The following is a 14,931-nucleotide window of genomic DNA, read 5'->3' as shown; positions in this document are numbered from 1 at the left end:
AAAAAGAAAATCCATGCTTTTTGCAGGCACATAATACTTCCAGTCTGCCCTTTTGCACGTTGGGGGGGCAGTGACTGGTGTCTCCATACTGTTGCCATACTGTCTCCGCCAGCTCTAGGATAGCCTCATTTATGGGGATGGCGAATTTTGTAGTAGAGGATGGCTGTAGTATCTTCAGCAACTTGTGCTGGTTCTCCTGGACCTCCTCTAGGGGATTGTCCTGGCTAATGCCTATTTTTTAAAAAATTCCTGGAATTGCTTGAAATCGTCTGCTAGCGTTGGAGGAGGCAGTATGATGGCCTCGTTGGGGGGAAAGAGGACAAGTTATATGCGGGCGACAAGTTCTCGGTGCCGGTTTCCTCCTGTGGTTCTTTGGTCGTCTCTTCTGGGGCCACCAATATTGCAGAGACGTTGGTGGAGAGCATCATTCTCCCCTGGGTGGTGAAGAGGTTCGTATGTAGTGGGCCTTGTATGCCATCCATGGATCCCACTGCAGCCACTGCATGGGAAAATCCATGGGAGGGCACATCCAAGACTGTCCATACCATGGGTAAGATGGTTGCATGTGATAGTCCTTTGTTTTTAGTGAGCCCCCCGTTCCCTTTCTATGAAGTATGGGGGAGTGGTGTGGGGAGAAGACTCCTTTGTCCTGCTCCTCATTCTCGCTGTCGGTGAACATTGACAGTGCTGTGGGAGATGTGGGTTGAGTAATAATCGGTGAGCCGTCGGTGCCGAGGAGAGGAGATTGTGGCACGGATGTCACAGTAATGTCCTTTTGGGTTAAGAATTGCTGTGGTGCCGGTGGTTGTGGTGGACTTTTGGTCACCCTTGTCAGATCTTGGTTGGAGCGACTGCTCCATAAGGATCATTATAAGATGGAGTTCCCAGTCACGACAGGCTTGAGGTTGTTACAGTGAGTGCACTTAAATGGTATGTGTGCTTCACCAAGGCACCTCACGCACTGAGAGTGCCCGTCGGACCTTGGCATCACTTTGTGGCAGGAGCCACATCTCTTGAAGCCAGGGGAGCCTGGCATTTCTAAGGAAAGTTTGTGTCCCTGAGGGAGACACGAACAAGGGGAGAACTGAAATGAATTTTTTTTTTTTTTTTTTTTTTTTTTTTTTTTTTTTTACTACTAGCAACTATCTAACTATACTAAAACTGGGAATACATCTAACAGGTATTTCTATCTATTTAACTATAGGAAGAGGAGATGTCATGGCACTGTTCTGAGCTCCGTCTTCAGCCGAGGACGGTTGAGAAGGAACCGAGGGGTGCAGGCCACGCGCGCTGACTAAGACTCCAACGGCCGTGAGACAGCTGCTGCGCACGTGCGGCCCAACCAGGCACTGCTACCGAAAATCTTAAATCAACGGCGCCAGGACGCACCGTCACCTGAAGTGGAGCACCCACAGGGACAGCACTCAAAGAAGAATTGTACAACCTTATCCTTATCATCAGGGTTTGAACCCTGAACCTTCTAATACTGCAGCCCAGACTGCTATGACTTGAACTACAGAATTAACTACAGTAGCTGGCAGCAGAAGATGGCTGTTTTCTCAGAGGTGGGAAGAAGCCTGGTCTACCTCTCTCTTTCTCTTCTTCCCGCCTAGGAGTCGGAGGAACTCCTGTACCATGTGCTGCCCTTGGAAGATGGCATGAGTTGCTGTGGCCAGGGACTGGTTGGAGCAAGCCTGGCCCAGCTCTCTCACTCCCCATCACCCTATGAGTTAAGGGAGCTTCAAGCCCACTTGGAGTGCTACAAGCTGGAGAGGGGAGGGAAATGGGCAACTGGGGCTGTGTACTGAGTCTGGGGAGGGGAGCCCAACCTGGTCTCTTTCTCTACCCTCCAACAGCCACCGCTACAGGTGCTCTGAGTAGTTATCAGTAAGGCTATGTTTTAGTCACGGATATTTTTAGTAAAAGTCATGGACAGGTCACGGGCAGTAAACAAAAATTCACGACCCGTGACCTGTCCATGACTTTTACTATATACCCCTAACTAAAACTTGGGCGGGGGGGCCCCGGGTGCTCGGGGGAGGGGGGCAGTCCGGGAGTGCCACAGGTGCTGGGGGAGGTGGCCAGGCACCAGCGTGTGGCCCGGGACCCCGATGGTGCTGGGGGGGGGGGTTGGCAGGGGCTCCCTACCCGGCTCTGCATGTCCCTGCAGCTCCTAGGCCGCGGAGGGACCAGGAGGCTCCGCATGCTGCTCCCGCCACAAGCACCGGCTGCGCAGCTCCCATTGCCTGGGAACCACTGTGGGCGGGGCCTGCGGGCATGGGCAGCATGCGGACTCAGTCCCCTGGCCCCTCCTCCACCTAGGAACTTCAGGGCTATGCCAGTGGGAGCTGGGGAGCCCCTGACCCTGAGGTAAGCACACCCTCCCCGCACCCTCCAACCCCTCAGGGCAGGCCCTGAGCCAGCACCGGCCGCTGCAGAAGTCACAGAGGTCACGGAATCTGTGACTTCTGTGATCTCTGTGACAGACTCGCAGCCTTAGTTATCAGACACTTCCCAGTAGCCCAGCTGCCAACATTTTCCTGAGGAATGCAAGTAATAGAAGAGAAATGATGATTTTTATAAATTATCTCAGAAAAACCTGAATGGAATTTTAGGGGATAAAGACACTTGTCTTGCCCAAAGAAAGCCTTTCTCCCAAATCTCAAAGATCTTCTGCAAACAATGGACGTGTGAGAACCGCTCAAATAAAAAAAAACCCGGAACATAACTTTCTACTATATATACTAGCAAGCGTTAGGCAACCTAAACATACGAGTCCCTACCAACTCCAGCTATAATAAAGCCATCAAGAATGACAGCATAGTGTGCAGAAAGGCTTCAGAGGAAAAAATGGGCCTAAGGAGATGGTGAAACCAAAGAGTGAGGCTCCCTCTTTGCCAATTTCTCCCCAGTTGCACCAGGAAGCTTGAGGCAGAAGTCAGGTCATGATTCTAGGAATGAGTCTTTAAGTCTTATGAAGGCTAACTTGCTCTGAAACCACCTTCCAGCTGCAAAGTCATCATCTTCTCAGACAGCTTTAGTAACCTGTTTGCATATTCCATTTCTATTTTGTATTCATTCTGCTGTATGATTTTTGCCTTGTGAATATTGTTTACAAATACTATAGTTATAATTAAGGCTATGTTTATGTCACAGAGGTCATGGAAGTCAGGATTTCCAGAGACCTCGGTGACATTCTCTGCTTCAGCTCCAGGGGCTGCAGGACTCTGGAACTAGCAGCCAGCGGGGCCCTGGCAGGGTTCCAGCAATAGGCGACAGCAGCGATAGTTGGCCCCCCTGCAAGGTTCCAGCGACAGGTAACAGACTCCTGAGGGGCCCTCCTCAGAGTTTCAGCAATGGACAACAACCTCGTGCAGAGGGGAGGGGGGCGCCTCAGGTGAGCAGCTGGGGGTGTCCCGTTTTCTTTTTAGGAAATATGGTTACCCTGCAGCTTCCAGTTGCTGTGGGCAGAGGGGGAACCCCACAGCTCCCAGCCACCATAGTGGCAGGGGAAACCACGGAGCCGCAGCAGCAAAAGTCACAGACAGGTCACAGCTTCCATGAATTTTTATTTATTGCCCGTGATCTGTCCGTGATTGTTACTAAAAATAACTATGACAAAATCTTAGCCTTAGTTATAATTCCTTTGCACTGCCGCATATCTCTTGGAGCATCTGGATAGTCTTGTGGTTAAGGCCCTCAACCACAGGAGACCTGGATTCCATTCCTTGCTCTGCCATAGACTTCCTGTATGACCTTTGGTAAGTCCATTAATCTCTCTGTGCCTCAGTTACCCAACTGTGAAATGAGACAATACTTTCTATCTCCCACCCCATATATGCCTATTTACACTGCGAGCTTTCCAAAGCAGGACACTCTTTTACTATGTGTATGTAAGACCTATCTCAAATCAGTTGGGACCTGTAGGTGCTACCATAATACAAGTAATGAAAAAATACAAATACTTTAGCCTACATCACTGGAGGGCTGAATGGACATAGCATCAAGGCATCTGGGAAAGGAGTATGTGACTGACAGGCAAATTTTTGGTACCCATGCTGGAAGGCCTCTGGGTGCCATAACAAAATATAATGAAACAATTTACAAAAATGAGCGGCCTGCCTAATGTTACTTTCAGTAGCTATAGAGAAGGAAGGTCACTCTGAAGACTGATCCTGAAATATAAAGTTTAAAAATTTAAATGCACATACACGTTATTTAACCCCAAGTGCCCAGTCCCAATTGAATAAGCAACAAATTTGTTCTAGTTTCACAGTGGTATAAATGATATAATAAATCCATATGATGCATCTGTGTCCCAACATGAAACTACAGGCCAATTTATAGTCCCACAAACAAAGCTTAGATAAAAGGCATGGCCTATGGGAAATAGGTGTTGGTTGGAGGCAAAGGGGAAGAAAAATAGAAATCCTTCCTGTAAGGCGTTGGACTCACCCCTGCGGCGCCTCCTGCTGGTCGTCCATGGGAATTAGCTTGTCCCAGCTCCAAAGCACCCTCTGCAGGCCGGTGATCCGCCTGCCCCTTAGCCCCCGTGTCCCTCCCAGGACCCGGTGCCCTTTTATCTGGGGGGCTGCCCCCTGGCAGTAACCCCTTTCTCTTTGGGTCTCCCCTCCCCGGGGAACCCCCACCCACTATCCCCACCTCACCTCAGAATAAGGCCACTGCCAGTCGCCAACTAGCCCCCGCTCCCTGGGGCAGACTGCAGTATAAGCCACTCATCATCGGCAAGGAGGGTTTGAACCTGCTGCCTTTGCCTATCCCTGGGCTGCTCTCTGCAACCCCCAGTACCTATTTGCCTTTTGCTAGGCCGCAGCCTGGGGCTTTCCAGGCTGGAGCTCCCCGGCTCCTCTGCCTTTCCCCAGCCCAGCTCCACTCAGGTACCCTATCTCTAGCTCCCTGCAGCCAGGCCCATCTCCCTCTACAAACAGAGAGAGACTCTGAGCTCCTGGCTCCCAGCCTCTTATATAGGGCCAGCTGAGGCCTGATTGGGGCGTGGCCCACCTGTGGCTACTTCCCCACTCAGCCTAGCAGCTTTTTCCCTTCCAACCGCCCTCCCTCAGGGCTGCCTTTAAACCCCTCAGGGCAGGAGAGGGTAACCACCCCGCTACACTTCCCCTTCTAGCATGTTTATGGCCTAGTGCGGGGGTCTCAAACTCAATTTACCTTAGGGCCAGTGCCAATCCTCAAATCCTCCCAGCGGGCCAATGTCACTCATGCCGCCCAGAACACACTCCCCAAAAACTTTGCCCCCCAAAAACTCCACCCCTACCTGCCTAAGGCTCTGGGACGGAATTTGGGTGGGGGAGGAGGTCTGGGGTAGGGGATTGGGGTGCAGGCTCTGGGAGGAAGTTTGGGTGCAGAAGGGGTGAAAGGTTGGGCACCGGGAGGAGGTCTGGGTGCAGGCTGTGGGATGGAGTTTGGGGGCTGGGGTGTGTGTGGGGACTGGATGCAGGCTCTGGGAGGGAGTGGGGATGGGGCGCAGACTCTGGGAGGGAGTTTGGCGGTGGAAGGGTGTGTGTGCAAGGGGGTGCAGGCTCTGGGAGGGAGTTTGGGGGATGGGTGTGTGTGGGGATGGGGCGCAGGCTCTGGGAGGGAGTTTGGGGGCGGGAGGGGGTATGTGGGAAGGGGGTGCAGGCTCTGGGAGGGAGTTTGGGGGCTGGAGTGTGTGGGGAGGGGGTGCAGGCTCTGGGTGGGGGTTGGTGGTGTGGCACTTACCTGGGGCTCCAAGGTGGGGTGGGCCGGGGGGCCTCCGCAAGCTTCTGCCCCCAGGCACCGCTCCCGCAGCGTCCCATTGTCCGCAGGGGCGCTTGGGGCGGGGGCAGCGCACGGAAGCACAGCCCCGCCCCGCCCCTGGGCTGCAGGGAGGGGCCGGTAGCCACTGGAGCGAGCAGGCAGACGTCGCTCAGCTCCACTGTGCTGCCGGGGCCCCTGGACGGGGGGAGTGCCCAGGCGCGACAGGTGGTGCCAAGGGAGCGATCCGGCCCCAAAACTGCTGGAGCCCCGCGGGCCACATTGGGGAGGATCGTGGGCCATCTGGGAGTTTGAGACCCCTGGCCTAGTGGATCTGCAGTGCAAACTCATTAGATATGCTTCCACCAGAGTTGCTTCCTCCTACACTCTAGTGTAGGTAGCTATCACAGAGCTCTGGTTCTGCCACATGCAGAAGGCAGAGTCCCCAGTGCACCACCTCTCTCCTGTTTGCCACCACTGCCGCACAGTAGAAATTAAACATTTCTTTTACATATGGAGGCCTGCCCAGGAAAGCTTGGATTTCTCAGTTAGTGTCGAATGCTGTGGTTTGGGGGAGACAGAATGGGGATGTAGGGAGGAAGAACAGATGGATCATAGGAGTCAACAACAGCACTGATTGTATTAATCTAGCTGGTTCCACTAAAGGGACTCTTAACATATTTTGAACTGGAATATTTCACTATCTCCTTAGAGTGCTGGCTGAAGTACTGCACTGGATTCAAGAATTATGTGTTTTGCCATATTTCTATGAAACATCAAAATCAGCTGAGATTAAAGTAATGTTTACATAAAGAATTCATGTAAATGTGTTTCTAGTTTCTCCCCCCAAAGGAAATTATATTACATCAGAAATTACTAACTTTCAAAAATAGGTACCCTAGTTCACACACTACCTCTTCAGTTTTACTTACCTGGTCTGTGGGTGTATAGTCAACCATACTGACGCTGTCAATTCTTTCCAGAAAGCTAGAATAAAAAACACACACACATTTAGAAAATCGTGAACTCTACAATCTCCATTACCTTTTCAATTTTAGATTCTAACACTTATAAAAAGATGGGTTCAAGGTTAACGCCTAAGTCTAACAATTTACTTTGATCAAGTATTTTCTGTCCGCAACACACCATTTACCCAGTCCGTGTTGCAATATTATGCTTTATACTTACCGTCAGGCAATACCCACAAACAAGCCAAATGGGATCAAAGTAAATATGAATTTTGTAAAACTGCATTAAATAAAATGTTGTTTTAAATCCACACTTCCTCATATGAGATAATGCATCTATGCAACAAGAACATTGTCAAGTTGTTCAAACCTAAAATTTAGGATTTGGTTAAAAAAAGTGGGAAGAGGAGTTTGTTTTGTTTTATAAACAAAACCTATTTAAAAATATTATTAATTTTAATAATTAATGTAAGGGGTTAGTATAACATAATTAAGGAAATTAAAAAAAAATTCAATGTGCCCGGGATTAATTAAAATGTGGGTCTCTTCCCCAGGTTTTTTGGAATTTTTTGTTTGTTTGTTTTCTTGTTTGAGCCCAGATGGCTCGTTTTCAGGGATTGCCTGAATGACTTAGAATCTGTCTTGAATTTCTGGATTGTTTTTGGTGCACATCCTCTGTCAGTGAATCCACCTCATGGTATAAAGTTATCATTACCAAGATTTCTCCCTAAATTAGCAAGTTTCTCCCCCATTTTTCTAATTTTTACGGGTATGCATGTGGAATTTATTTAATTACAGTGGGGAATATGAAAACATGTTGAACTCCTGACTTTCAGAGTGACTCAAACAGACGGCTTCACACACACTGTCTGGTTGCAAAAATACCCCTCCAAACCCTATTTGTACAGTACTTTGCCATGAAGACAAATGTAAAGAGAATGAAAGAGACAGTGTGTGTGTGTATATATATACACATATATAAATATATAAATAAAATACGGTAATTGCAGTAATTTTTTTTGTTTTCCACTGCCATAACTGCAGATAACTGAGATACAATAATTAGGGAACTCCATGATCATGAGGTTATTTTTAAATGATATGTACATTAAAAATATTACAAATAACAGCAGTATAGTTTATGCTTTAGTGAAACTAGCTACACGTGATCTGTACTGAAAAAAATACAGCATTGTCTGGTGATCATCATCATCTTACTTTATCAAGCAACAATCATATAATTAGTATCTAATAAGTCTATATTTGTTACTACTAGAGTTTGGCATAATCTCAGTGTCTTCACAGTACATTAACCTTTTAGCGTAGTACTAGCAAATTTCCCATGGTTTATGTTTTTTATAACTGAACATTTGTACGGTTTTCTCAAATGTAAAAAAAACAAACCCCAAAACAAACACCCAATATTATTTTTTGCAGAGAGAAAAATAATTCTTGAATAACCTGCATATAAATTACCTACTTGGTTAATTACCACAATATTAGATTATAGCTTTGACAACCAAATAAATGCACTGCTTGTACAAGTAATGGATTTCAGAAATGAGGAGATATGGAGCTGACATCATCTTACTAAACACACAGGCTCCTCTTCCATTACAACATTAAATACATTAACTTGAACTCTTTTTCTAAAATTGCTTTCCATAGAACATTAATTTCTATGTGCCCCCAAGTACTTCTATTAATTGCCTCTTGTTGGAATTTACATTTTGCAGGTGTACATCATAGAATACTAAAGATACAAGATGCAAAATTTAGATTTGATATGCTTAAAATGTGAGAATTCATTCCACCCTTATTAATCCTTATATCAGCGACATCTGAATAATGAAAATGCAATAGAAAACCAGTAAAAGTTGATGATATAATCATTTTTTCTCTTTGTACAGGTACACGTACACAACGTACATAATATGTAAAGCTAAGTAAACAGAATTAATTTCTACTGTATTTTTGTATCTACAGTATTGACAAATCCTCTATTTGTGCATATTCTTGACAAACATTCATTCAATATTTTTGTCAAGCCTGCAGTAAGTGTTTTACATAAATTTGCATTGAAATGAAACATGTAGGCTTTCATGTGTGTAATGAAACTATAAAACATTGTACACAGTCCAATTAGATTTATAAATTCACAAACCCATTTTTTATTTATGAATAATTTTAATCTATAATTGGCATAATACAGTATTTAGTTTCTTCTGTACACTAGTACTTTGTAACACCATTTTTTACATATCCTGACATGGAAGAATCTGCAATTTAAGTGTGGGGGCAAGATTGATGAAAAGGTCATCAAGCCTCTATAAGTAAACTGGGTTAGTTCATTGTTGACTTAAAGCATGTTAAAATGGATTGGAGAAATAAAAAAATAATCACCTGACATTATTCTTTCTATTAATATGTCTATCTGTAGTTTTATAAATATCCTTAGCAAGTTTCCTAGGAAACTCAGCTGACAGTTTGACAAGCAATCTCTAAATTTTATATCATGCAAGCTGTGAATACAAAAGTGCCAGGTTTCAGTACTGCATAGATAGGAACTATCAATAGGTATTATTCCTTCTAAAAAAGCATGGCAATTTAAGCAACTGTAGTGGCCAGGCAAATATTTTTTGAAAAAAGGATTAATAAATACTTAGGTAACAGTAGGTAGTCATACATCAAAAACCCTTTCTAACCAGGTGAATTATCAAGGGGAAACATTTAGCTAATTATTCTATATGGATAATCATAAAATAAACAAAATAAAAGGAAATTCTTAGTCATAAGAATAAAATAAAAAATGAAAACCATACTATGTTTGTGCAAGTTTATTTTGAGACTTATTAGAATTGAAAGACTAAACTGCAAAGAGATGCAATAAACTGCATTTACTGTGTACCTCTGACTGATTCACTTGCACTCTACCCACTAATACATCTTCCAAGGTCTTGTCCTAACTTTCCAAACCCCTTGTTTCAAACAGCTGCAATTTAGAACAGGAAATCAACACCGAACCAAACGTTTTCTTCATTCCTCAAAATTATAATACTCTGAAGCCCAGGAAGAGCAGTATTTAATTCTGCACCCGTGACAACTTTTAAGTCTGTTTTCCTGAGATCCTACAAAACTAGAAATGGGAATTTCATACCACTGAAAAAGAGCATTTCCTCAGATATTCTTTGGTGATAGCTACTGAAAGGGAGAACTAATAATTCCAATTGCCTCTATTTATTGAAGTCTACAGAGTTAAAGGAGGATCACAAATCTGTCATCAGTCCAAGTAAGGCAGCTGGAGAGCAGTAACTGTTTATACTTTTGATAGGTCACTGAAGGCTTTGGAGACTCTTTGTTAAGAGAGAGAGGAGAGTCATCTAACTGCAGGACTCACATTCAGCCCTCTTACAGAGGGCAATTAATCCTGTGTACATGCCACAGGCAGACATTTTATGATTAGATTACCTATCTCAATTACCTATAGAACTGAAACTGAGTTCTCTTGGGTAGCTGCTATGAGAGAAGATTCTGGTGATGGTAAAACTTTATTATAAAATGTCTGCTTGATCAGAGTGTGGCTGTCCGTGCCCTTTACACCTGCTACTCTCTTAAAGACACAAGACTAGAGTGTGTTGGTTTGGGGAATGCCCTAGTTTCCTTAATCCCACAAGTTCCCCCTTCAAGCAAACTTGCACTGCGCTCCACTCTGTTTCCCAATAATCAAAGTGGAGTTTGGTAAAATATTCTATTGGTGATGTACTAATCATTAAAAAAATCCACTTTATAGATGATTTGCTGATGGGTTTCCATGAACAGAGATGGCGTAATATTTAAACAGATAAACACAAAACAAACAAAAAAATCTTAAGTGTTGCTAATATATAGTTTTAAAAATTTCCTTGTGCTCTTGGAGCATTCTAGTCCATCCTCAATAGGGTTTTGCAGCCGTTTCCCATGCAGGAAAGGGGATCAATAAAACAATGAACAGACTTTCAAATTGGGCAGAGGCAGTAAAACAGCATCTGTTTTTAATCCATTCCGGAGCCTGCAGCACTTACTGTAGCTAAAAAAGAATATAGTTTTACAGTTCCAACTGTTTAAGCAACCACAGAAGAAAATAACTCATAGAGACAGAGATAATGTTACTAAATTTCGCATTTATTTATACAATATTTAAAACATAGTTATTGATAATTACACATTCATGTTTCTACTATATTGTCTAAGAGTTCTATTGGGAATAAACACATTTCTAGTACTTCATTTTTGTACTCTAGAAGTATAAAATATCTATTTCAATACACACACATGAGAGACTGAGAAGGTGGTTGCAAGTGAGCACAATACCTTAGCAAAGGGAGAGAAAATCTGGACTTTTAAAAAGGCAAATGTCTTTTGGAAAGCTTTGAATGTATACAATGAATTTTAAGAGCAGATGAGACAGCCTGTAGAGAGCAGCATTTACTAAACCACACACCCTTCTGTACCTGGGCAGACCCTCACTGCAGGAGTTTCATACTGCAACCTCTTCACTGACAGAATATACATACATTTTAGTTTAACAGCATGAGCTTCCACAGAAAAAAAGTGCAAAATGTATTGTAAATGAAACCAGATTTTAATACAGAATGCTTGGGTTTAATTTAATAGCCCTTATCAGAAGTGCACAATTTAAAATGGTCTATTATTCTCCCATTGATATGCAGGTGTAATAGACTCATTCTCTCACCGTGGTAACTAGCAAATGGACATAGCCTATAGGAAAACAGTGGGATTTGTCCAGAGGGACGGGCAATTCTCTAATCTCATTCATTAACCCTTTTACTTCAGAGCATCTTGCCAGCTCTCCTCTTTGGGGAATACTTTATTGAAGAGTCTTACATGACTGGAAGATAGCAAGGGTAAGACTCCTCCCTATCTTCAATAAGAAGGCATTACAGGGCTCTGGAATTACTGTTGAGAAGGCTCTGACCTTCCCGATTTTGTATTTGTGCTTTGTTATTTATAGTGCACTGGACAGTTGTAGCTGCCACAGTGGTCCGGTCTTATCCGATTGTAAGGCTTTATAGATCTGCATCAGAACCTTGAACTGGACCTGGTAGTGAACAGCAACACAGAATCGAGTTTAAGAACAGCGGTGTAGGTTGCAGATAGGTTCTCTTTATTCCATCCCACTTAGGCATTGGGCTACTGAGCTATGTACCTACTTGTAGTTTCTTCATGAACTTTTTGTCTCACCTCAGAGAGAGTGAGTTACAATAGTACAGCCTGATGGTGATAAAGTGTATGGATTTCTGCTACCAAATCATCAACCATAAGGGATGCATGGGGAGTTATGCATCAATGTGCATAGGTGCTGGAACTAGGGGTGCTGGAGGTGCTGCCGCACCCCCTGGCTTGAAGTGGTTTCCATCATATACAGGGGTTTGCAGTTTGGTTCAATGGCTCTCAGCACCCCCACTATATAGATTGTTCCAGCACCACTGTCAATGTGCATCAAGGGAAGAACAGATTTCTTAAACTCCTCACAAAGAAATCCCTTGAATCCCTTGATGATGAAACCTCTCTCGGCTCTGGTAGCTATGGCATTGCACAGTCCTAACTAGCACATGAGAATGCGTAGTCTCTGTCATTTTATAAATTGGTTATATCTACCATCAATCCCCACCTCCTGAAGCAAGTAGGGCTGAATTAAAAGGGCAAAAAGTTAAACCAATCTCATAATGCTTTTTCACCATTAATGAACTAAACCTCGCACTATTCCTGTGAGGTATAGACATATTATTTAACACCTCTTTATAGAGAAGAAAGCAGATTCAGAGAGGTTAAAAGCAGTGGCATATTATTATTGAATGGGGCCCATATGTAACCTAATCCAAGGGCCCCACCCCACAACAAATCAAAGGGCAGATGGTATTTAGAAATAGGCTTGATGAAGATAAAGAAAAATACCTAAAACATGGGTAACTCCTATTACACAGAGTTTTGTTTTTTGTTATAAACATCACTAGGCATTCAGTTTAACCCCTCTTATTACTTGCCAAATTGCCTTTTCCCAGCAACGTACTCTAAGCCATCTATGCAAAAAGGCCTCACAGCTTTTGGCCAAACCATTAACCTAAGCAAATACATTAAGGCAATACATTCAAGCACAATCAACATTTTAGATATGTTTTTAGTAACTTTGTTCCATTTAATAACAATGGTTTGGGTTTTTTTAAATTGAAAGAACACACACACACACACACACACACACACACACACTCACAAAGATCAAACAGTATAACTTCTCCATCCACTTGCCCTCTCTTGACTCCCTAAATCTGTTATGCAGCATTTGCTGTTGATGGCAGTGTGAATTTTGGGAAAAGCCTCGTTTCCTCCTAATTTAGCTAACTAGCCACTTCTTAGCCCAACAGATGTTTTTGCTTTGTGAACCAATGAGAGGTCTTTGGGGATCATCATTAACCCTCTTAACATAGACACTGCCTAAGATTGAAACCTGGAAAATTGCCATTTACACAGGGATTAGCCGGCTCTGGCAGAATTGAGACTCAGGTCTGTATCCCCTTCCTCTACAGTACAGAACCACACTGAAAACCTTATTCATCTGCTATCCTAACATGCATGATCCCAGAGAACAGGGAGGGAAAAGGGTGAAGAGCAAAAGGAGAAAGGAGAGAGAAAGATAATTTCTGCTAAACCAGGTGGTAACACAAATTCATTCCTAAAGGTCAAAATGATGGAGCTTTTCAAAACAGAAACTAAGATAGAAACAGAACTATTACCTGATGTTGCTTAGACTTGGGCATACAGCACCCGATTCTCATTACAATGACACCAGTGTAATTCCATTGATTTCAGTAGGGTTACTTCTGATTTATACTAGCAGAGAGGAGATTCAGGCCCATAATCTTTATACATATACTGGTATATCCGTATGACATACACGCAGAGATCTGATAACTATCATAACTATCCCTTGTGAAATACAAAGGCTACATACAGAACATTCTGAAATAATAATAGCCACTCTCAGTAGAGGGCCAAAAGATAATAAATCAAAACAGTAAGATCATGTTACATATCTAGAGTGCTTTGCAAACTTAAACTGATACATGATATACAGAGATCTCTTCATCCACACTGTTGGAATGAAACAACTGTTTAACACCATACAGCAACACTGCCCAACAGCTTAGGTCAGGAAGTGAAGAATACCATAAGTGTACAGGGATTTAGATACGCAGAATGTAATTACTCAATTAAAATTTGGCTGCAGTGTCTTTCATATGTCTGAACAAATAATCAAGACCTTGGTTCTATGTCCCACCCCTGCAGTTTGCTTCTTCCAAAAAGAACTTTGACACTTATGTTCTTGGAAGCCAAACTAAGGACAAAAGTCTTATTAACATTTGGCATTGTCAGATGCATCTGATTTATAAGCATCAATTACATAGCAGAAACACCCTTCAGCCCACTCTTGTTTGGGAATGCAAAAAGTTGCTGGAAGGAGGTGAAAAGTAAGGAAAACTTCTCTCTGCAGGATGTTACAAGTGCAGCTTACACTTTTCTTTTGAAAGCTTATCTTGGTACCTATGTATGAGATAAGCAAACTGAAAACTTTTACTATCCTGCCAGATAATTTTAAGGCAGGAGTTTTGCCCATATGGGAAAGGTAAAAAGATGATTTTAATTTCCGGGAGAGTGGGAACAGAGAAAGTGTGAAATTAATTCTCCCAGTGTGTAAGAAGAAATAGGAAACTTGCATGGCAGACTTAAACAGGCCATCTGAGAGGTGGCAGCGAACAACAATTCTATTCTCTGAGCTGCAACAGTGGCCATTTCCCTTCTGCACTGTGTAAGCATGGATCAGTGGCCCTTTCCTTGGCCCACATCCAATGCTCTGCTCCCATAGTCTGTCTATTTTTATTCTCAGTTGTTTTGTACAGAGGGCTCTCTGTGTACACTCCACGAGCAACCCTTTCCCATACAGGGATACTATATGGTTCAGCAACATATAGAACATATAGAACTTCTCCTGGGGATGTGGGTGAAGTCCACCCAAAAGGAGAATGCTCCTTTGGGTTCTCTAAGGACACTGAAACCACTCACTGGTACTCATTTACAAAGGTGAGAAAAGATCCCCCCAAAGATGATCAAAGGCTCAGAACTTAAAGTAAGGGGAAATGTCTGGAACTGACATCCT

At 43.5% G+C, this 14,931-nt stretch overlaps 1 protein-coding gene across 2 annotated transcripts in view; it reads right to left on the bottom strand.

The window, feature by feature from the left end:
- Nucleotides 1-14,931, bottom strand: part of GNAL (G protein subunit alpha L) — a 320,857-nt gene that overhangs the window by 18,862 nt on the left and 287,064 nt on the right. For both annotated transcript variants that reach the window (XM_065398246.1, XM_065398247.1), the window contains exon 6: nt 6,684-6,738. In XM_065398246.1, the coding sequence (XP_065254318.1) occupies nt 6,684-6,738 (55 nt within the window). The remainder of the gene's footprint in view (nt 1-6,683; nt 6,739-14,931) is intronic.

The sequence above is a fragment of the Emys orbicularis genome, chromosome 2, assembly GCF_028017835.1.
Source record: "Emys orbicularis isolate rEmyOrb1 chromosome 2, rEmyOrb1.hap1, whole genome shotgun sequence".
In the NCBI taxonomy this organism is placed as follows: Eukaryota; Metazoa; Chordata; order Testudines; family Emydidae; genus Emys; species Emys orbicularis.
Note: the sequence above shows the minus strand (reverse complement) of the source record. Positions and strands in the feature narration are given on the sequence as shown.